The sequence below is a fragment of the Symsagittifera roscoffensis genome, chromosome 3 (assembly GCF_963678635.1).
Source record: "Symsagittifera roscoffensis chromosome 3, txSymRosc1.1, whole genome shotgun sequence".
Taxonomy (NCBI): domain Eukaryota; kingdom Metazoa; phylum Xenacoelomorpha; order Acoela; family Convolutidae; genus Symsagittifera; species Symsagittifera roscoffensis.
This window is the reverse complement of record NC_087064.1, coordinates 18123039-18142181: the sequence shown is the minus strand read 5'-3', so window position 1 is coordinate 18142181 and position 19143 is coordinate 18123039. Positions and strand designations below refer to the sequence as shown.

The 19143-nt window shown below is 34.0% G+C and overlaps 1 protein-coding gene across 4 annotated transcripts; it reads left to right on the top strand.

The window, feature by feature from the left end:
- The first annotated feature begins 5083 nt into the window (after positions 1 to 5083).
- LOC134842696 (stAR-related lipid transfer protein 3-like) lies at positions 5084 to 17430 on the top strand. 4 transcript variants are annotated; one of them, XM_063859152.1, is made up of 3 exons: positions 5084 to 5106; positions 10437 to 11684; positions 16684 to 17430. In XM_063859152.1, exons 2-3 carry the CDS (start codon positions 10835 to 10837, stop codon positions 17400 to 17402), a joined length of 1569 nt encoding a protein of 522 aa, XP_063715222.1. In that variant the 5' UTR covers positions 5084 to 5106; positions 10437 to 10834; the 3' UTR covers positions 17403 to 17430. The 4 variants fall into 4 exon arrangements, with proteins under 4 accessions (XP_063715222.1, XP_063715220.1, XP_063715218.1 ...); XM_063859150.1 differs by lacking the exon at positions 5084 to 5106 and adding an exon at positions 8895 to 9029; XM_063859148.1 differs by lacking the exon at positions 5084 to 5106 and adding an exon at positions 9569 to 9984.
- The last annotated feature ends 1713 nt before the right edge of the window (positions 17431 to 19143 follow it).

Here is a 19143-nt window from a genome sequence, read left to right as displayed (position 1 = left end):
TTTTTCATATCATGTCCTTACACCACGGACAGAAAAATGACACAATTTGACAAAAAAGAACAGTTTTTGCTTAGTTTTTTTGGTGTCGGAACTTTCTGTGCTACTTGCACAGCAGCCGGCTGTCTTCGTTGTAAGCATAAAATTTAAAAATCTGAATTTTTTTTCCAGGTTGCAAATTAGATACTGCCGAAATTGCAGCATTAGTGAGATCCGAGTTGAAACGACTGAAAATTCGACAACATGTTTTTGCCGAACGAATTCTAAACCGAACACAAGGAACCCTTTCAACTATTCTGCGAAAACCGACACCTTGGAACCTGTTGAAATCCGGACATGAAGTGTTCTGGAAAATGAACGAGTGGCTCGGTTTGCCAGATGAAAATAAGTTGGAAATTTCATCTGGTCCGCAAATAAAATCGAAAACCAAAACTGATTGCGGAAAATCCGATTCAACAAGAATTTTTTCAAATGACGGGAAATCTGAGAGCATCCAAAAAGACCTCGACCAACTAGGCTCTTGTAATGTCCATAACTACAGTTATGGTCAAAACGTTATTAACAATTTAACTTCAAGAACGAGCAAAGAACATAGAACAGACGATTATTTTGAGTCAACAACCATAACTTGTTGTGCTGAGGTTTACAAAAGAGTTTCGAATTGTGAGCAACCATCAAGTTTTTCAAAACGAAGGCGATCTTCCTTCAGTCACATACAGAAAGAAAAACTGTCAAATTATTTCCGGATGAACAATTATGCATCTAAGGAGGCGATGTTGATAATTGCAAATGAAGTCGGTGTTTCGCTCACAGCAGTCAAAAACTTTTTTCTGAATTCCAGGCAGCGCTGCAAGAACTCTGAAGTGTGATTCTTTTGACTGGTCAGAACGCCAGAAGTTGATTTCAATTATGCACTGATGAAGAAATGATTTCATATCAATTATATTTTAGCGTTTATCAATACATATCTTCTTATTTCTGTCTTTCATTTTCTTTGCATTTTTTTGGAAAGCTATTCAGAAAGAGAAAAGACTGATTTTAAGCTTCAAGACGTAACTCAAATAGCTTTAAGTTAAGTACAGAAAGCGATGGATCTTGTTAATTTTTCCTTCACTTCTATGATGCCTGGTAAATAGTCGACCCTCTCCTATGGTAAATTGTGTCTGATGACTATGAAAACAGCTAAAGTTATGGAAAATAAATCACGTCTGAAAAGGCTTGAATGTAATTATACACTCAAATATTTTTAACATATCTGAAATAGTAAAAGACGAAACCACCATTTTCTTCAAAATGCGTTTTTCCTTCAAAATATTCTATTGCTACAGGTTTCGCTTTTTTGGTGCTTCAGAAGCTCTAAACACGCTCTAAAAACTGGAAATTTAAAACTTAAAAGAAACGTTGTACTGGTTTTAAATGGAAACAAAAATCAAAAACTCAGAACCAAGCTCATGACACTGTAAAAGGGGAATATTTGGTTTTAGGTGCAAAATTCACATATGCTTAAGCAAGGAATTTTTTAAAGGGGGTGGCAATTCGTTACAAGATACCCTAGGGGCAGAACTAGTTGAACAGAACTCAATCGACCAGATATACCACTCGGATGATGATTTGTATGTAGTATCCAAAGAGAAAGTTTAACCAATTTTTGTTTTAAAAAAATATAAAAATTGATTATTTTTTTTGCAGATCTGAAATGTTTACTCTACTTTTTGCAACGTTTTGCAAAATTAAAACTCAAACAAACATGATCATTCGCATGTAACCACTTCCCCCAACTTTCATGCCCCCAATCTCCTCTCCCTATCTCCCACCACAATTCTTTCTACACCCCTCACCACACCCCATTCCACACAACCTCCCCTCTCCATACAAACGCACCCTAATACCTCGCAACCAACAATGATCATGCCAGGCCCCTTCCCCCACCTCCCACACACACCGTTCCATCCCCAAAAACCCTCTTCTTAATCTCCTCCCCCTTCACGTTTATCCCATCCCCCATTTTTTGACCAACCCCCCTTCCAAGATTTCACACCCATCCGAGATGGTTAACATGCGGAAAGGGATAAACTGGGGGAGGGACCAAAAATTTTAGGCGTTACTGTCGTCATAACCAGCCTCCATAGGGGGCAGGAATGGGGGTTAGCTTAAAAAGGAGCTTAACATGGGGGACAAGGAGGGAATGAGCGATTTAAATTTGCAAGAAGTTAGAATTATAAAAAGTGAGTAAAAGCTAGAAAAAAAACATAAAAAATTGTGACCGGATAAAGTTGAAAACAGCATAACAATTTTTTTGGCCTAAGTAAGTCTCATTTTTGCAAATTTCTACAATAAAACGGGCAGTAAATCAAAAACAACACGATATTATAGTCCATTTTAATGAATTATAACTGATTGTTTTTGATAACTATGGAGACTGTCAATGAAAACATAATAAAATCGATTATTGTTCATGAAAACAAGTGCGGGAATAAATAACTGTATCTCAATCAAGTAAAAATGTTTCACAGCGCACACAGCAGCGTGTCAAAAACTCATTCTAATGAGGACGACCGATTTCAGAATATTAGACAACTAACAGTATCAGCAAAGTATCATACTGGCATCACACTTTCCTGATCCGTTTTAAAAAATATATTTTGATTTTTTTTTAATTTTCAAGATCTAGTGTTTTTACTAGCTCCATAGGTACCGTATTGAATCAAGTTGAACTCCTTCCCCCAAATAGATCAAGTTACAATTGCCCCAGCGTTCTGATTAAATTAGTTTTTCTAAGCGCTGGGTGTTAATTGCTCTATTCTGATTGGCTGATAATTCGAACGTTGAACCAAAATACCATCCTCCCCTTTAAAGGATTTGGGGAAATGATGTAAGCTTGGTCCACCGTTTTTTATGAACCAATGATCCGATAACAATGACGTAGTGTGTTTTCTTTTCACGAAGGAACTTAAACCTAAAAACCAATCGAAGGGCATTGATAAGGTTATTTTTCCGACTACACGGCAGAACTATGGATTAGCGTATGTTTTTTTTCCGCCCAATTTAGACTGGCGGGAAGAAAGCATACGCTAATCCATAGTTCTGCCGTGTAGTCGGGAAAATAACCTTATCAATGCCCTACGATTGGTTTTTAGGTATAAGTTCCTTCGTGAAAACAAAACACTCTACGTCATTATTCTCGGATCAATGGTTCATAAAATACGGTCGACCAAATTTACATCACGGAAAGCTTGTAAAGGGTTCATGAGTGTTATCACAACAAAACTCTAATCTCGGCGATGATTTGGATTTAAAAAAACTCAGATTAGTGTCTCAGTGACGAAAAAAGTGTTGTGCATTTTTTCGTTTCTCAGACTGATGAGTTTTTGGATCTACTTTTTGGTCATCCCCCCCCCCTTTCAAGAAAGGGGGCCAATTGTTTTGTATATTAAATTAAGAAAGGGGGCCAATTGTTATGTATATTAAATTAGTCGAAATTTCTTGTATATTGAAATTAGTCGAATGCAGCAAAATTAGAATTATAAATAGAACGCTCTAGTGCTAATTTACTGCTTATAGAGGTGGTAATTCTTTAGTAGTTGCAATGGGCAGCGATTGTTAAATTGATGCGAAACTAGCAGCTTCAGATTGAGTTTCCATTGTAGTTTTTTGGCATTTTTTCTGTTTTTTTTTCATGATCTTGTTTCATCTGGTTCACATGGTGTATTAGCCACTTAATTAGCCAGTTCCTTTGGCGCATTAGTATACCCTCCTTAACTAAAAATAAACTAAAAAAAACCAAAAACAGATTTAAAAAATTCGCAATTAAATTGCAATGTTTCTGGATTTCAAATATGAAAAAAAATCTCTCAGTGTCAAGATTTTGCAGTTAATTTTCAGCAGTTTTCAGACTTATTTTCGTTATCACCTCCATCTCAATTTTTTCTGTAGTTTTCCTACTTAACCAATTCGCGGTATTGAGTGGTAAGATTTGGGCTAGCAATTCCTAGCAACCAAAAATCAGGTAAATTTTGATTAAAGTTCATAAAAGAAAAAGTATTTTTAAACATATTTTTTGTTGCATCCATTTACCTTGTTTGGAAAGTTCGCTGGTATTTACCCAACAGCCGAATTTTCCTGTTTACGCTTACATGCTAAAAGCAATTTTGTTCTTAGCCCGCTTTTGATTCATATTTGATTCTTTACAATTAACGCTCTAAAGGTGGGAAATATTTGTTTTGTAATTAGCATTATTTATAGAACGAAGAAGGTCTGTATTTAGACTGGTGTGTCTTCAGCAAATTTGAACATAATGAAGTGACATACAAGATAAGACCACAAAGACAGAAACACATTTTCGATCCTTCAGCAGCCCAAGCATAAATGGACCCCATTAAACTTCTCCGCTAAACATTCACACTCTTAAGCTATGGTATGTTTATGGCAAAAGTAAACCAAATTAAGAACTGAATTCCAACTAGCAGTAGTACTATAGCAAATACCTAAGCCAGATTTCCAGTTATTTTAACACTCAAGTGAGTGAACCTGAATGTCCATGAATAACGACGCGACGTTATTAACCCAAAATATAAGCGGCCGGGTAAGTTATATTTTGAAACTTTGAAATCTTGCTAGTTCAGGAAGCAATCATTTTCAACAAAAAGTTTCTTAATAAGTGAAAAAGCATGTTCATAATCATAAACATACCATAAAATTTTATTTGAAATTGACAAAAGAATAAAAAGACCGAGACTTTTCTTTTCAACGGATAAATTTTTGGGAGCTATCAATCGCATATGTACCGCAAAACAATTTCAGACATTTGAATTGATTTTTTTTTGTTTTTGATCTCTAGAAAGTGACATTTAATTAACTGTTCCCTGTCTTTCGGCTTCGTCTATCCTTCAATCCCAGGTCACTGCTTTAGTTCTCATTCTTATGTCACCTAATACCAGAGATTATAGTTTGTCAATTTTGTTGCAAACAATTAATCATTTTTATAGTCTTCCGGTTTTGACGGCAATTTATCTGTCACTTGATCTGATCCATCAATTCTCAGGCTTGATCTATAATTTTCAATATTCTCTTTTGGTGGACATTTGATATAATCAACACTTCAATAATTCGGTAAGCTTGACCTAAACGGCTTTTTGTGAAATGAAAGTTCTTTTGAAATATTTTGACAGTATCAGTACAATTCAGAATGTATTATCATTTTTTGCCAATATTATATTTTCAACCATAATTGGCCTTACAAATTGTGAGATTACAAAAACCTCAAATTTCAAATTTCTCAAATTTCAAAACTAATTTCAAAATCAATAAGAATGGGCAGTAAATCTCTCAGTTAAAAAATTTCCGGATAAAAAACATGCAATTAATCCACCAAATCTGAAATGCCCACAATATCCTTCAATTTACTCAGCCGCAATATCTTCCGTTTTGTCTTTATGATCACACTGTAAAAAAAACAGAAAAAAAATCTGAAAAAAATCAAAAAAAAATTAGTACTAAAATCAAGTCTCTGCATATGTGTTAAGCATATATTAAAAGAGACACAAGTACTTTCGTATAGCTTCTCTTGTCTCTTTGGTAATTTAACCTGGTGCTATAAATTTTGCTTTTATTTAATCATAGACCGTAGTAGGTCTGATTTAGAATTACAACTAGTGTAAAATCGGAGTACTTGATTTTTGCTCTAAAACTACAGCTCCCAATATAAGTATTCATTTGAATTTAGTCGTTTTTAAAAAAAAAAATTTATATAGAAAAGATTTTACTGAAAATGAAAAGTGGAAAGTTGTTCTAAATTTTTAATTTTCTGGATTTATAACCTTTCTGAATTGCAGATCAGACACAACCCTGCATCTTGCTTTTTGTCATCAAAAGATTTTTATAGTTTTTTAATCATCTGTTTCATCAAGAACACTTTTGTGACATCTCTTTTTTCTTATAACAGAAATAAAAAACTTGTTAGTTTTATTTGATGAGGCAAATACTTCGAATAACGCCTCATTTATATTCAGAGTTTTTACTTAGCAAAACATCGGTATAGGTCACTTGTTTGTTCTGATTTTCAAATCAAAACAAACAAATGGGGCAGCCTAATTATCCTAAAGTTGCGCTTTAGTAGATTTCAACATGAGAGGTACTTACTTTTTTAAGAGGCAGTTTGGAAGTACTGAGCATAAAAAGAGCTAAACTTTTTTAATGCTTTTCTGTGAAATTTTAGTTTACATAAAAAAGTTTCAAGCAAAAAAATTTTTTCCGTGCCGGGTCTTAATTCAGATAGGCAGTTTTAAACAACAGATTTTTTAGGTGTTAACAAATAAGAAGAAAATGGTTCCTCTAATCATTCTTAATTCAAAATAAACAATTGACTCAATAACTTGTTTTTTTCTTCTTTTTAGTGTTGTATTAGCAATGCAATATGTGAAATTTATACTGTATAATAAATCATCCTTTTTAAAGGCAACTATTAAAATTTTCTATTTAAATGTTACAACATATCATTTTAACGAACAATTGCCTTACCATTGTCGTCAACTTTGAATAACATCATTTCCAGAAAAAAAAATTACAATGTTAACTTTAGTTTCTTTTTGGGGCAGTCTGCAGATTTCAATACTTGAAAAATAAAAAAGCAACTGTTAATGAAGCAACTGTTTAAAAAAGCAACTGTTAGAAGTTGAAGTTGTAAATTTTATGAGAGCTGCATACCTCAAAAATTAGCAGCACAGACAAACAGAATTAAATTTCATTTATGAAGACACGCCATTTTGAAGCTGGTTCAGCCGTTGGTTAAAAAAAGATTTTCAGATGGTTTTTTCATTTTTTAGAAAAACCATTTTAAGTTTTTATCTTTTGGTTTCGGTTTGTGTTGACTGCAAATTTTTTAACAATAAAAATCTAGAACGATAATATTTGTTTTACCTACACAGGAACTGTATAATTTTGCTCTTTTGTCAGCTTGCATGAAGTCTTGGTTAGTTTTTATAGCGCATTTAAGCCGGATCAGACTTCTTTTTTAACTATGTATTTTTTCCGACTTTTAAAATAATAGCTTCCTTAAAATCTTGAGGGGTGTGAAATTTTCTATTCTTTGTAAATTTGATAAGAAAAGCACAATAAAACTCGTTCTATAACATTTAAGTAAGTACTTCATCGTTCCGAATTTCGATACGAAAGTAACGGAATACTTGTGCTCGGGGTGCGTTTTTTTTTAGACAAATTTCGACTTTTTAACAAGCAATTTTTGACGGAATTTTTGAAAATCATTCGAAAAGTATTGTTAATCTGAGCTTAAATTTGAAAAGATATTTCACCTGTGATCAGTTTTCGTAAAGTTATGATGGTTTAAAGATTGCCATTTTGGGCATTTTGACCAATTTGGGACAATTAACGCGCGATATGATTCGCGCTATTAACGCGTAAGCGGAGATTTAATCCTTCTTATAAACCGTTCCAAATTGGTTGAACGAAGCTTACTTACCATAATTGATTTGTTACAAACAACGAAATCTATCTTCTTGTACTTTAAATGGTGTATGGGGGATGATTTTCATAAAAAATTACAAATTTTAGAGAAAAAAAAATTTTCATTTTGTTTTATTTCATTTAATTTTTTAATGTTATTACTGCTGCTCCATAAACCTTAAAAGGTAGTCGGGACATTCAGGGCTTCGCCCTGATACGAGCAGTCTTGTCTGGTTTTGAATTCCAACTTTGAATTCCAACTTCAGGTTTGTCATATAATGGGAGAGAGAAGATTTTCCTTTTTGTTTTTAACCTAAGCTTTGCCATTTTAACAAGTATATGATACTTTCTAGATGCTAAAAAGTTGTCGAAGATTCAAGGAGTGACATCGACATGAACTGTATGTTTCTTGTTCACAATTTAGTTTAACTACATTGTGTTTGTTGTACTTTTTAAGCCGGGCTTGAAAAATCTGAATGAAATGAGCAGTCAAATGGCAAATCAAGTGTTTTTGCTGCGAATTTCGATACGAAAGTAACGGAATATTTGTGCTCGGGGTTGGTTTTTTTCTTCAGACAAGTTTTGACTATTTAACTACTCATTTTGACGGAATTTTTCATATCATTCAAAAGGTATGTTGTTCTGAGCTTAAATTCAAAAAGATATTTCACCTGTAATCATTTTTGGTAAAGTTATGGGGGCTTAAAGAGGACCAGTTTGGCCAATTTGGGACAATAAACGCGCGGTATATTTCGCGCTATTAGCGCTTAAGTGGAGAAGACTTAATCCGTCTGAGAAATCGTTCCAAATTGATTGAAAGAAGCATATTTGCCATAATTAAATTGTTACAAGGAGCAAAAATTATTCTTTTATACTTTATATGGCGTGTGGGGGATGATTTTCATTAAGTAAAATATCATTTAAATTTAATTTTCTCATGTTATTACTGCTACGTAAACCTTAAAAGGCAGTCGGAACATTCAGGGCTCCGGTTTGATCCGAGCAGTAATGTTTTTATTTATCCCCAAAAACACTTTTTATTTAACACAAAATTTAACATTGATGCAAAGCAATTTTTATTACAGACTTGATTCGAATGATGTTATTCAACAAAAAGATTTATAGGATGATCCTAGAATTATATACAAACATATTTCATTCCCACCACTCTGGAAGAAGTGGAAATAGCTCAAATTACATTGTATATTTTGTGCGCAATTTCACTGCCTCAGAGAAAAAGCACATAGAGTACCAATTGTCCTATCACATTGGCATGCTTTGTGCCGAAATTTGGATTTTAAAAATTAATCCCAAAAACTTCTCTCAATATTGAGAATTAAAAAAACGCGTAAAATATTTTCGTTTCACCAGTTTTCAGATAGCGTACAATTGAATGCAATATAGGTGACAGTTATATGGTTTTAGCTGTGATACTTGAAAAGAAAAATGGGCGTTCCTGACATTTCCAATGATATCTTGATCAAATTTATTGTAAAATCCCTCCTACTTCCCCTTTCATCCACTCAACCATGTTGAAACCGGATCTTCGGCGCTACTTCAGATAGAATAAACCGGTTGGTTATTGCGGCTACATTTTGGTTGAAATGTATAGGCGTGACAGATAAGATAAGAATAAAAATTGAGTAAAGGCGTTTAGAGGGGGGGGGGGGGGGCTGGGTGGTAGATTGTGCTTGTTGCAAGCACTAAGCAATGTTTGCTTTTTAATTTTTTTTTCATGAATTATGAGAAAATGCGATTTAATTTATGGATTATTCCTACACGCACAAAGGAAAAAAGGCAAAAAGCAATGCGCTGGTTTTCATTTATATTGTGCCTTTTTTTTCTGAAACGCAATCACGTTATAAGCTCTTAACAAAACGGTTTTATTTTACACACTGCTATTGTTTTGTTTAGTATTTTTTTTCGTTTCCTAGTGTTCAAGCTTCAGTCAACTTATCTTTTGTATTTTGGTAACTTTTCATTATTATTTTAAACGGGTATTTTAAAAAGTTTTGCATTTTTGATTCATTAAATAGGTGGCAATTTTTTGATTGTTGCATTCATGTTTTGAAAAATCAAAACGAAAGTTGTCCACTAAGTCGTTTGATTTTGTATTAGAAAAATAATTTTGTTGAGCGATATATATATATCGCTGTTTTGAATTACCTTTCTGTTGTTTGTTTTTTCTTGTTATGGCTTGTTAGGTCATTTTTAAAGGCCAAGTGCACCATTCAAAGCCATTGACAAAATATATTGTATTAAGTAACAAAGAATTTGCGGAGTATTTTACGTTTGTGCGTCAATAATGGTGCATTGACGTAAATTTTTTTCATCATGTCCTAAAATAGCAGCTACAGTTTTCCAATTTGAGTCAATACCACGCGTGAAAATCTTTTCTGTTCATCAAACTAGAATACCATTGTTCAGTGCCAATTTACCATTTGTTGGTAGCTAACGAATATCGTCATTCGCTTTTTATTCATTTCGCTTCAGGGAATTGCTCCATTACCATGGCTGGAAATGAAATAAGTATGCAGTGTTGCTTCAATTTTTTCTTGGCTTATTTGCGTGACTTAATATCTCTTTTTTTTGCGTGTCAAACGATCTTTTTTCTTTAAACCTGTTTTGCTTGACTGAAAGAGAAAACCGGCTAGAAAGCTAGAAGATGGAAAATGGAATACCCTCAAAAAACGCATATAGCGAGATAACACTTCCTGTCCGTCTTAATTCCTGCCTCCCATATTTTTTCTACCTTAAAGGAAATGGCGGGGTTATAACGTGAAAAATGTGCGCTTATGTTTTTCACAAGGGAAACATACACACGTATTTTCCTTTTCTCTTTCTAAGTAATGAAAAATTAGGAAAATGGTTGGAAATTCTTAAAATTGGAAAAAAGTAAGGATAGCAAAGTTCACGACGCATTTTTAAAAGCTAAGTGCAAGCAATTGGTATTTTTTGTAAAGCAGTTGTCTTTGTTTTAGCTTAAAATGGGCGTATAACTCAAAACTACCCTGAAGTCCATATTCCTCTATTTTTAACGGGTTATCTTTGGAGCAAGCAATTCATTTTTACCTACTTTGATCATTCTACCCAAGTTTACTCAGACATCTCAGCCCATTTTAAAAAATCAAAGCCTCATTCAAGTTTTCTTTTAAGCTTATACTTCTTTTAATTTTTATATGTTTTCATTGATAACATTAAGTTTGATAAATTAATTTCACAAAAATCTGAAAACTTCAAATATATTTTATCGCCCAATCTTAATTTTATCATCGAAACAATCCTATATTCCTTCAGTCGTCCATGACAATTATAATTCAAATAGTGCCATATTTGTGATTTCAAATATATCAAAAATCAGTGTTATTTCTGTTTACCGATGGCACTAAATGGTCACATTCCGCCCTACATGAACAACCACGTGGTCAACTCGGGTGGAGGCAACCCTGCACCCGCTCCCGGAAGCACCCACCCCAACTTGGAACCCCGCGTTGCTCGGCGCACTTTCGGGCTATTCTGCTTGTGCGACTTTTTGCTAATTTTCTTGCTTTGGACCATTCTACTTAGCATTAAAAAGAAGTCTTCAAATTTTATACACATGTTCCGAGTAGAGATCAAAAACTACTCGATTTCAACGTCGATGGCTGATGTAGTTTTGCTTTCCATCATCCGTGACGCCATGTTGACGTTCGGCTATTTAGTGCTGAAATGTAAACACTGGATGGTGGCTGGTTTTTGTGCAGTTTGTTCCAGTGCTTTTCTTCTCTCAAAGGTTTTCTTCTACCCCATGAGTTCAACGGGACAACCGGTCACATACTTTTCCATCCTGGCCTCATTTGCCATGACTTGGATTGCCACTTACATGGTAGACTTCAAGAAACTCAGATCCAATCATGAGTTCGGAAGTTCCAATGCCGTTCAACCAAGTGTATTTTTCCCGCCTTCGACGCAGGGTGGCGTAGGCGCTCATCATCAACAGGTGGCGCCCGACGACTACCGAGGCTTCGGGGGACAATCGAGAGGTAGCTTCGTGATGCGTTCGGCGGGCGGCGGAGGTTTCGACGACTCCAACAGTGTGTATGTGACTGTAAATGGAAGCGAAGTGGGCGAGGAGAACAGAAGAGTCTTGCCGATGTTGGAAGAGAACAACGAGTTGAGTGCGATTGAAAAGACAGCCGAAATAGAGTCACGAGAGGCCTTCGAAATCGGAATACGTCTCAAAGATTTGCGTATGTATTAAAATTTTCCAACCAAGGGAGGATCTAGGATATCCTCGATTGCAAAAAAGGGGAAGTTTTGAAAATTCTGTCACTTTTTAAGGTCAAACGAATTGATTTCCGAGCTCACACAAACACCAAAAAAAAACCTTTATTGGCAAAAAACAAGCGCTCTCGCATTTAAGCTCTCTCTCATTTAAGCTTTTTCGCATCTCAAAAATGTGTTAAGGCGCCTTCGAAGCAAATTTAGTGTCGGTCAGCCAAAATTAGTTTTCATTAAGTTTTACTAAAGGGGGAAGTCAGTCATAAAAATTTGCTGTTGTAACAAAATGATTCAAAGCGGCAAAAATGGTTTTAAATTTTTCGATCTGTTCAAATAATTTAAATTTTTTTTAAATGCAAGTAACAAAAATTAAATTTTCAAAATTTTGTGTAAAACGTTTGAAATTTGTTTTGAGCAAAGATTTTGATTTTACTATATTGAAATGACTTTTTTTGGCTGTCAACCAAAAACACATAATGCTATTCTTTTCTACGTGCAAGACACATATCATGGTGGTAGGCACTCACTTTGAGAGCGTCAGATTGTTTAATCGATCCCATGCTATGGCAATAATATTCCGTGAAGAAAAGCTCTCACTTTACCTCTAGCTTCAGCTCAATCACAGCATGACCAATTTTGGCTGAAGCAAAAAACTAATCCGGATTGTGGGAGAAAAAATTGTTGGAAATGCTGAATAGTCTTTGATATATCTTATGCATATCGCAGAAGCCACCATTATTTTTCCGACTTTTGAAGAAAATGACGGATTATTTGTGCTCGGGTTGTTTTTTTTATCCAGACAAATTTTTGAATGTTTTTTTTTGTTTCAGTCGGCAAGTATTGTTGTCCCAGGTTCAAAATTAAGAGTATTGCTCGCCTGTGATTATTTTTTATTAAGTTATGAGAGTTATGCGCAATTTGGGACAATCAACGCGCGATAGATTTTGGGCTATTAACGCGTAAGCGGAGATTGAGTCCCTATTAGAAATTGTCAGCAAAAAAAACATCAGGCAAAAATCTTGATATTTTTTAGTTTTTTTTTGAAATTTTCGTCAGTTATTTTACTTTAAAATACTCCATAGAAACAAAAAAAAGCAGACGGAACATTCAGTGTTTTGTCCTGATACAAGCTGTCTTTTTATCGTTTTCGGCTGCATAAGTTTACCTGCCCGTCATTCCATTTGAATAATAACATAGATCGCTTCACCTCAAATTCGGTATTTGTTGCATTGACTATTTACAATTTACTGGTGCAATCATATAAAAAAATGTTTTGAAAAACTCATGCACAGAACTTAAAAACAATTGAACATTTATAAAATTTTAATTTTTGATGTGTAAATGTTAGAGCACACCAAATAATCAGTTGAAAGAAACAACACTTTTTTTGATTTTTTAAAAGGCTTTTCACGTTTTTGATAGTTGTATAAAACGAGTGAAAACGTGATGGTAGTTTTATTTTAGAGTTGAGAAAAGCTCAAAGAAAAAACAAAAAAAATAAATTGTTAAGTCGTTTCACGCGCTTAGACTGATACTCCTTGTACAGTGCTGATTTGAATTAACAGGACACATTGAACAATATATTCAAAAATTCGAACGTTTGTTTTTGAAGTTGAAGTGAGAATAATAAAAAGTGAAGATAACAAAAAGTAAATAGAATTGCATCAGAATTTGACCCTAAATTTGGTGTAACTTTTTTTCAAAATTATGGTAACCATTTTTTAATTAATAAACAATTACGCCGAAACTAACACATTGATTGATGAGAAATTGATCTCGAAAACTGTGTCTCACAACAGCACAAAAAAATTTGAGATATGTCAAAGTTCCAAAAATCTGTAAGGACAATGTGTTTTTGGACAATGTGTTTTTAGAAAAAAAGTCATTTCAATATAGTAAAATCAAAATCTTTGCTCAAAACAAATTTCAAACGTTTTACACAAAATTTTGAAAATTTAATTTTTGTCACTTGCATTTAAAAAAAAATTTTAATAATAATTTCGGCGTAATTGTTGATTAGTTAAGCAAAGTCAAACTAGCCCATTGTTGCCAAAATGCACCATTTATTTCTGATGATTTTCTAAGCAGATTTTGTTCTGTTAATTTTGGTCAACTGTTACTCCAATTTGAGAAAAATGCGTTTGAAAATCAAATTTTGTTTGTTATGTCCGGATAATTTAAAAAAAGACTGTATCACAAATCATTCAATTGCATATCAATCATTTAAAAAAATAAAATTTGAACGAATAGCTGGCCGTTGTGTTAGTAGCACAGAAAATTCCCACAGCAGTTGATTAAGTGTAAAGCCACCTATATAGGTCTTGATGTTTTTTGCCTATATCGTTTTTTTTTCAAAATTTTTTTCTTGCGGTTTGAAAAAAGATGTTTTTTCAATGTTCATTTCATTTCTTTTGTTTTTCTTTCGTTAATTGAAGGCAAAATCCACTCCTGAAAAGCAAAAGCAAAAAATATTACAAAAACTGTGAAAAAATTTTAGTTTCAAAAAAGGATTTCAATTTTCTGAATTCCTAGCGAAATAAAAAACACCCGTTGATCCATTTTTCTCCAATAGAAAAATTGACGGAAGAAAAATGATAAACATTATTTGAACTTCGAAGAGCATGCTGAATATTTAGAAATTTGCAATTTAAAAAAAATCAATTTTTTTTTCTCGGTTACTTTGTTCTCGTACATTTTTCCAACTGCGTGTTGACTGTGTTGAAATATGAATTACAAAAAATCAAGTATTTTTGACAGCGAGGAAAGCTTTGAAACATCCTTGCATAATTGATTGTACCACGACTGAGAGAACATTAAGTGAAGTATCAAAATATTTGAAGTTTACTGCTGGTACAAAATTGGCGATTAAAAGTGAAAAACCAAAAATACGTAGTACTTTCCCTGTCTTGTTGGAACAGCAAGATTTTAAAAGCCAGTTGCTGATTTGAGAGGACACAGCTTTTTAAAACAACCTCAAAGCCTCGATTATCAAGCTATAGTACCTTTCTGCAACCCCATTTTTGGCCGCCAACCATAAATATTTCTAAATGCCACTACATGCTGAAGTTGAGAGGAAGAGCGCGCAAAAAAGAAACAGAATTTTTTTTCAAATTTTTTTTGATAAGGTAACCGAAAACGGCATTTTGACTTTTTACAAAACTTAGCCGACAGTATAAGATTTTATTTTCAAACTAGTAGTTTTTCGGTGTTTTAGGAAAGCTCAGAGCGTTTATTTTGTCAAGGTAAAAAAATTAATTGACCAATTTATTAGAAAAAAAAGCCATTCAATGCCCCTACATGCTGAAGAAGAGAGGAAGAGCGCACCAAAAAGAAACAGAACTTTTGTTCAAAACTTTTTAAGAAGGTAACCGAAATCGAAAACGGCATTTTGACTTTTTTACAAAACTTAGCCGACAGTATAAGATTTTATGCTCAAACTAGTAGTTTTTCGGTGTTTTAGGAAAGCTCAGAGCGTTTATTTTGTCGAGGTAAAAAAAATTAATTGACCAGTTTATTAGAAAAAAAAGCCATTCAATGCCCCTACATGCTGAAGAAGAGAGGAAGAGCGCACCAAAAAGAAACAGAAATTTTGTTCAAAACTTTTTAAGAAGGTAACCGAAATCGAAAACGGCATTTTGACTTTTTACAAAAATTAGCCGACAGTATAAGAGTTTATGCTCAAACTAGTAGATTTTTGGTGTTTTAGGAAAGCTCAGAGCGTTTGTTTTGTCGAGGTAAAAAAATTAATTGACCAATATATTAGAAAAAAGTCATTCAATGCAAAAAAACTCAATAATGACATAATAATAAAAAAATTTCAGGCCACTCCATTTATTGCGGGTAGTTGATAAATTTACAAACCACGCTAACAATTTTTTTGCTGTTCACATTTGTCTCAGGGTCCGTTCACATGTGTCTCAGAAAATCTTTTCAATAGTTTTTGTGGGCTGTAAAAATTGGCTGATTCAAAATCGAAATAGTATCAGAGTACAATAGCTTTAATATGATTAGTTTTTTCTGAAAAAAAAAAACAATAAGCTTTGAGTGTCTTGAGGCATTAGGACCCTTCTAAAAATTCAACAATTCAGTCTAAAAAAAACAGAAACGTTCTCGAAATGGCGATAACTTTATTTTACTTTAAAATAAATCCGAATAAAAAATAAAACGGTTTTTTATATCACAAGACCTTTCATGAAGTTTTTGTTACCTAACTTTGCATGAAAAATTCCAGTTAGGTCGTTGTTTCTTCCCAAATCTGTGAATGGCCAAATTAAAAAGTTACAAATTACAATTCCATTTTTTCATGCAGATAAAGTCAAAGATAGGCTGCAATATAATGGAACAATGAACTCTTTTCAATATTTTTTGATGTACTAGTTTTTTTACATGTATACATGCGATCAGGGGTGAATTTAGGTGCTCCCTCTCAGGGACTCGACCCCCTCACGAACCAAAGGGTCCATCCATTCTTATGACATCCATTTTAGACCGACCAACTCCAAAGTTTTTCTAAGGGCGCCAATATATACTAATTTTCAAGGGCATCGAGCGCCAAAAAAACGCAGTTTTGAGACCTTTTTTCAAAAATTTGCTTGCTGCGCAAAATTGTTGGTCAAATAGGGTCTTTCAGGGTTCTGGGAGCGCTCAGAAAACCAACTTGGTCGACCTTTAAAAAAGTCGACAAAAATTTCGAAAATTTTTTGAAAATCATCTCCCCTCGAGAAATTCCCAGATCCGTTTTTTCGTTTTGGGAGCAAAAATAAATTTGAGCAAATTATCGATTGATTATTTGGCTTTTCTGCTCATTTAGTATGCAAAAGCTTCCTTGTCCACAATTTTTTTTCTGATAGCGTTTTGTGAAGTTATTGATGTTAATTCTATCTACAGCCCATAAATGAAATTTGCATCAATTTTTTCGCCCGTTGAAAATAAAAGAAATAGGAAAGATAAATATTTTTTTTTCTTCAGCTGCCGAGGAGTGGAAATTGGAAGAATGTGGAGCATATGGAACATGCGTGTGTATTAAACAGATGCCCGAACTAGGCAGAGTTTATAAACTAGAGATGATTATTAACTTATCACCCGAACAATTAGAGAACGAACTCACAAACTATGCGTTCATTCCCTCCTGGGATAAAACTATAGACTCTATCACTGTACTCCACTCGTTCGGCGAATGCACGAAAGTATTACGACTCGTGACCAATGAGATTGAAGGACGACGAAGCATCGCCAAACGAGAGTTCGTCGTGTCGATGCGCTCGGCCACTCTCGAAAACACATTTTACTCGTTCGGCTCGTCCATAACTTACTCGCCTGAAGACATTGCTGCTCGCGAAGGGTTGCCGGAAACGCACGATTTGAATGAAAGCGACGAAAATGCGTTGCCGTGCTTGACACGAGGCGAGTATAAAATTTTGGGCTTCATCATCAAAAGGATAGAAAATGACTGCAATAAATGTGAAATGATTAAATTCATGTCGACGGATATCAAAAGCTGGATAGCTCAATTCAGAGTTGACAAAGCCATCACCCAAAGTCTCTTGACATATGCGGAGTGTCTGCAATTCAGGGTGAAAAAACTGAACGAAAACACGTCAAAAGAACACAAGATATCAAAAAAAGAGCCAGCAATAAGCAACAATCAATCGAAAACAACCAGTAAACAGAATTCCAGCAGCGCCTGATACAAACCAGAAAAGTATTTAATTTTTTTTTACAAAAACCTGTGTTGATTTAAAAAGCCCTTCCTTAAAAGCTTGGCCCCATTTGATGTCTTTTCAGGCTAATTCAAGCGTATTTAAATATATGTTTGATTTAAATATTTTTGAAAAATATGAGGACACAAAAAAGTAAATATTCAAAAAAGATTCGAATTTGCGAGATTTTCTGAACCTAAAGAAGGGCTTCTCAGCAGTATCTTTATTTAAATGCGGCTCATATATTTTGTATACTCTTGTGTTTATGTCTATTTTGATTTAAAAAATTGGATGCTATTTTGAAAAGGTAACTTTTAAAAAAGTCAGAGAGAGAATTTAGACAGATCTCATTGGCATTAGGTTTTACCTGGCGCTGAGAAAGAGCAAACATTTCAGCCGTTTTTTAAAGTACAGTTGATTTGACTGATCAGGTAAACTTTATTTTTTTTCTGCAAAATTAAAAAATGGTTTGTTTTTCGCCAAACCCCCTCTTCTCAAAATTAGTCTATATAAAAAGTCTATGTAAAAATTACTAATAGGGGTGCTATACCCCTTTCATCTTCGACATAACAAACTCTGCCAAAATGAATTTTTTATTTATTCAAACAAAATTTAAGGAATGTAGATTGTCTATGTGGTACCTTGAGGAACTTTAGATCGCAAAACTAAGATCAAGACTTTATTTCATCTTGTAATATAAACAAGACTGCTCGTATTAGGGCGAAGCCCTGAATGTTCCGACTGCCTATTAAGGTTTATGGAGCAGTAATAACATTAAAAAATTAAAAGTAATAAAACAAAATTAAATTTTTTTTTAAATTTGATTTTTTTTAAATAAAAATCATCCCCCCCACACGCCATATAAAGTCCAAAAGGATAGATTTCGCTACTTGTAACAAGTCAATTATGGCAAATAAGCTTCGTTAAACCAATTTGGAACGATTTCTAAGACGGATTAACTCTCCGCTTACGCGTTAATAGCGCGAAATATATCGCGCGTTAATTGTCCCAAATTGGCCAAAATGGCAACCTTTAAACCCCCATAACTTTACGAAAAAAGATCACAGGTGAAATATCTTTTCAAATTTCAGCTCAAGACAACAATACCTTTCGAATGATATTAAAAAATTCCGTCAAAAATGGCTAGTTAAAAAGTCGAAATTTGTCTGAAGAAAAAAAAACCCACCCCGAGCACAAATATTCCGTTACTTTCGTATCGAAAGTCGGAACAATAATAAGCAAACGAATCGAGATTTCAACTAAAATCTTACATAAATTGACAAAGAGTGAGGACGTATAGTTTAGCACCAACGTAATTAGTGATTTGACAGCTCGTCAATGAACTTGGAATCCGAGTGAACATACACTCAAATTAAATTAGGAGACGTGATAATACGTTCACGATCTACGTTGCACTACATTTCCTCCTCTAGGAGAAAATTTTGGGATTGGTCATATGAATGCTAACTAAAATTAAGGCAAAACATGTATGTTTACTTAAAATGATGATTCGAAACCGATACAGAATGTGGTAAACCAGCGGAATTGACGGAGAAAGAACAAAAATTTATGAAGCGAGTTCATATGACTAGGAAAATTCCAACATGTCGCTCCGACGGAACGGATTCTCCGATGCTGACTGCGGAAAGCGGATGAACTTCCTCGAATAGCCCTAATAGCCTTGTGGTTCTTGGGGCGCTTTGCCCCGGGTATGCTCCCGAAATGACTG

Bases quoted from the DNA above. Each gene is read 5' to 3' on its own strand.
- LOC134842696 (XM_063859152.1), top strand. From the start codon at position 10,835: ATGGCACTAAATGGTCACATTCCGCCCTACATGAACAACCACGTGGTC. The intron at 11,685-16,683 runs GTATGTATTAAA...TTTTTTCTTCAG, and splicing joins AATACGTCTCAAAGATTTGC to CTGCCGAGGAGTGGAAATTG.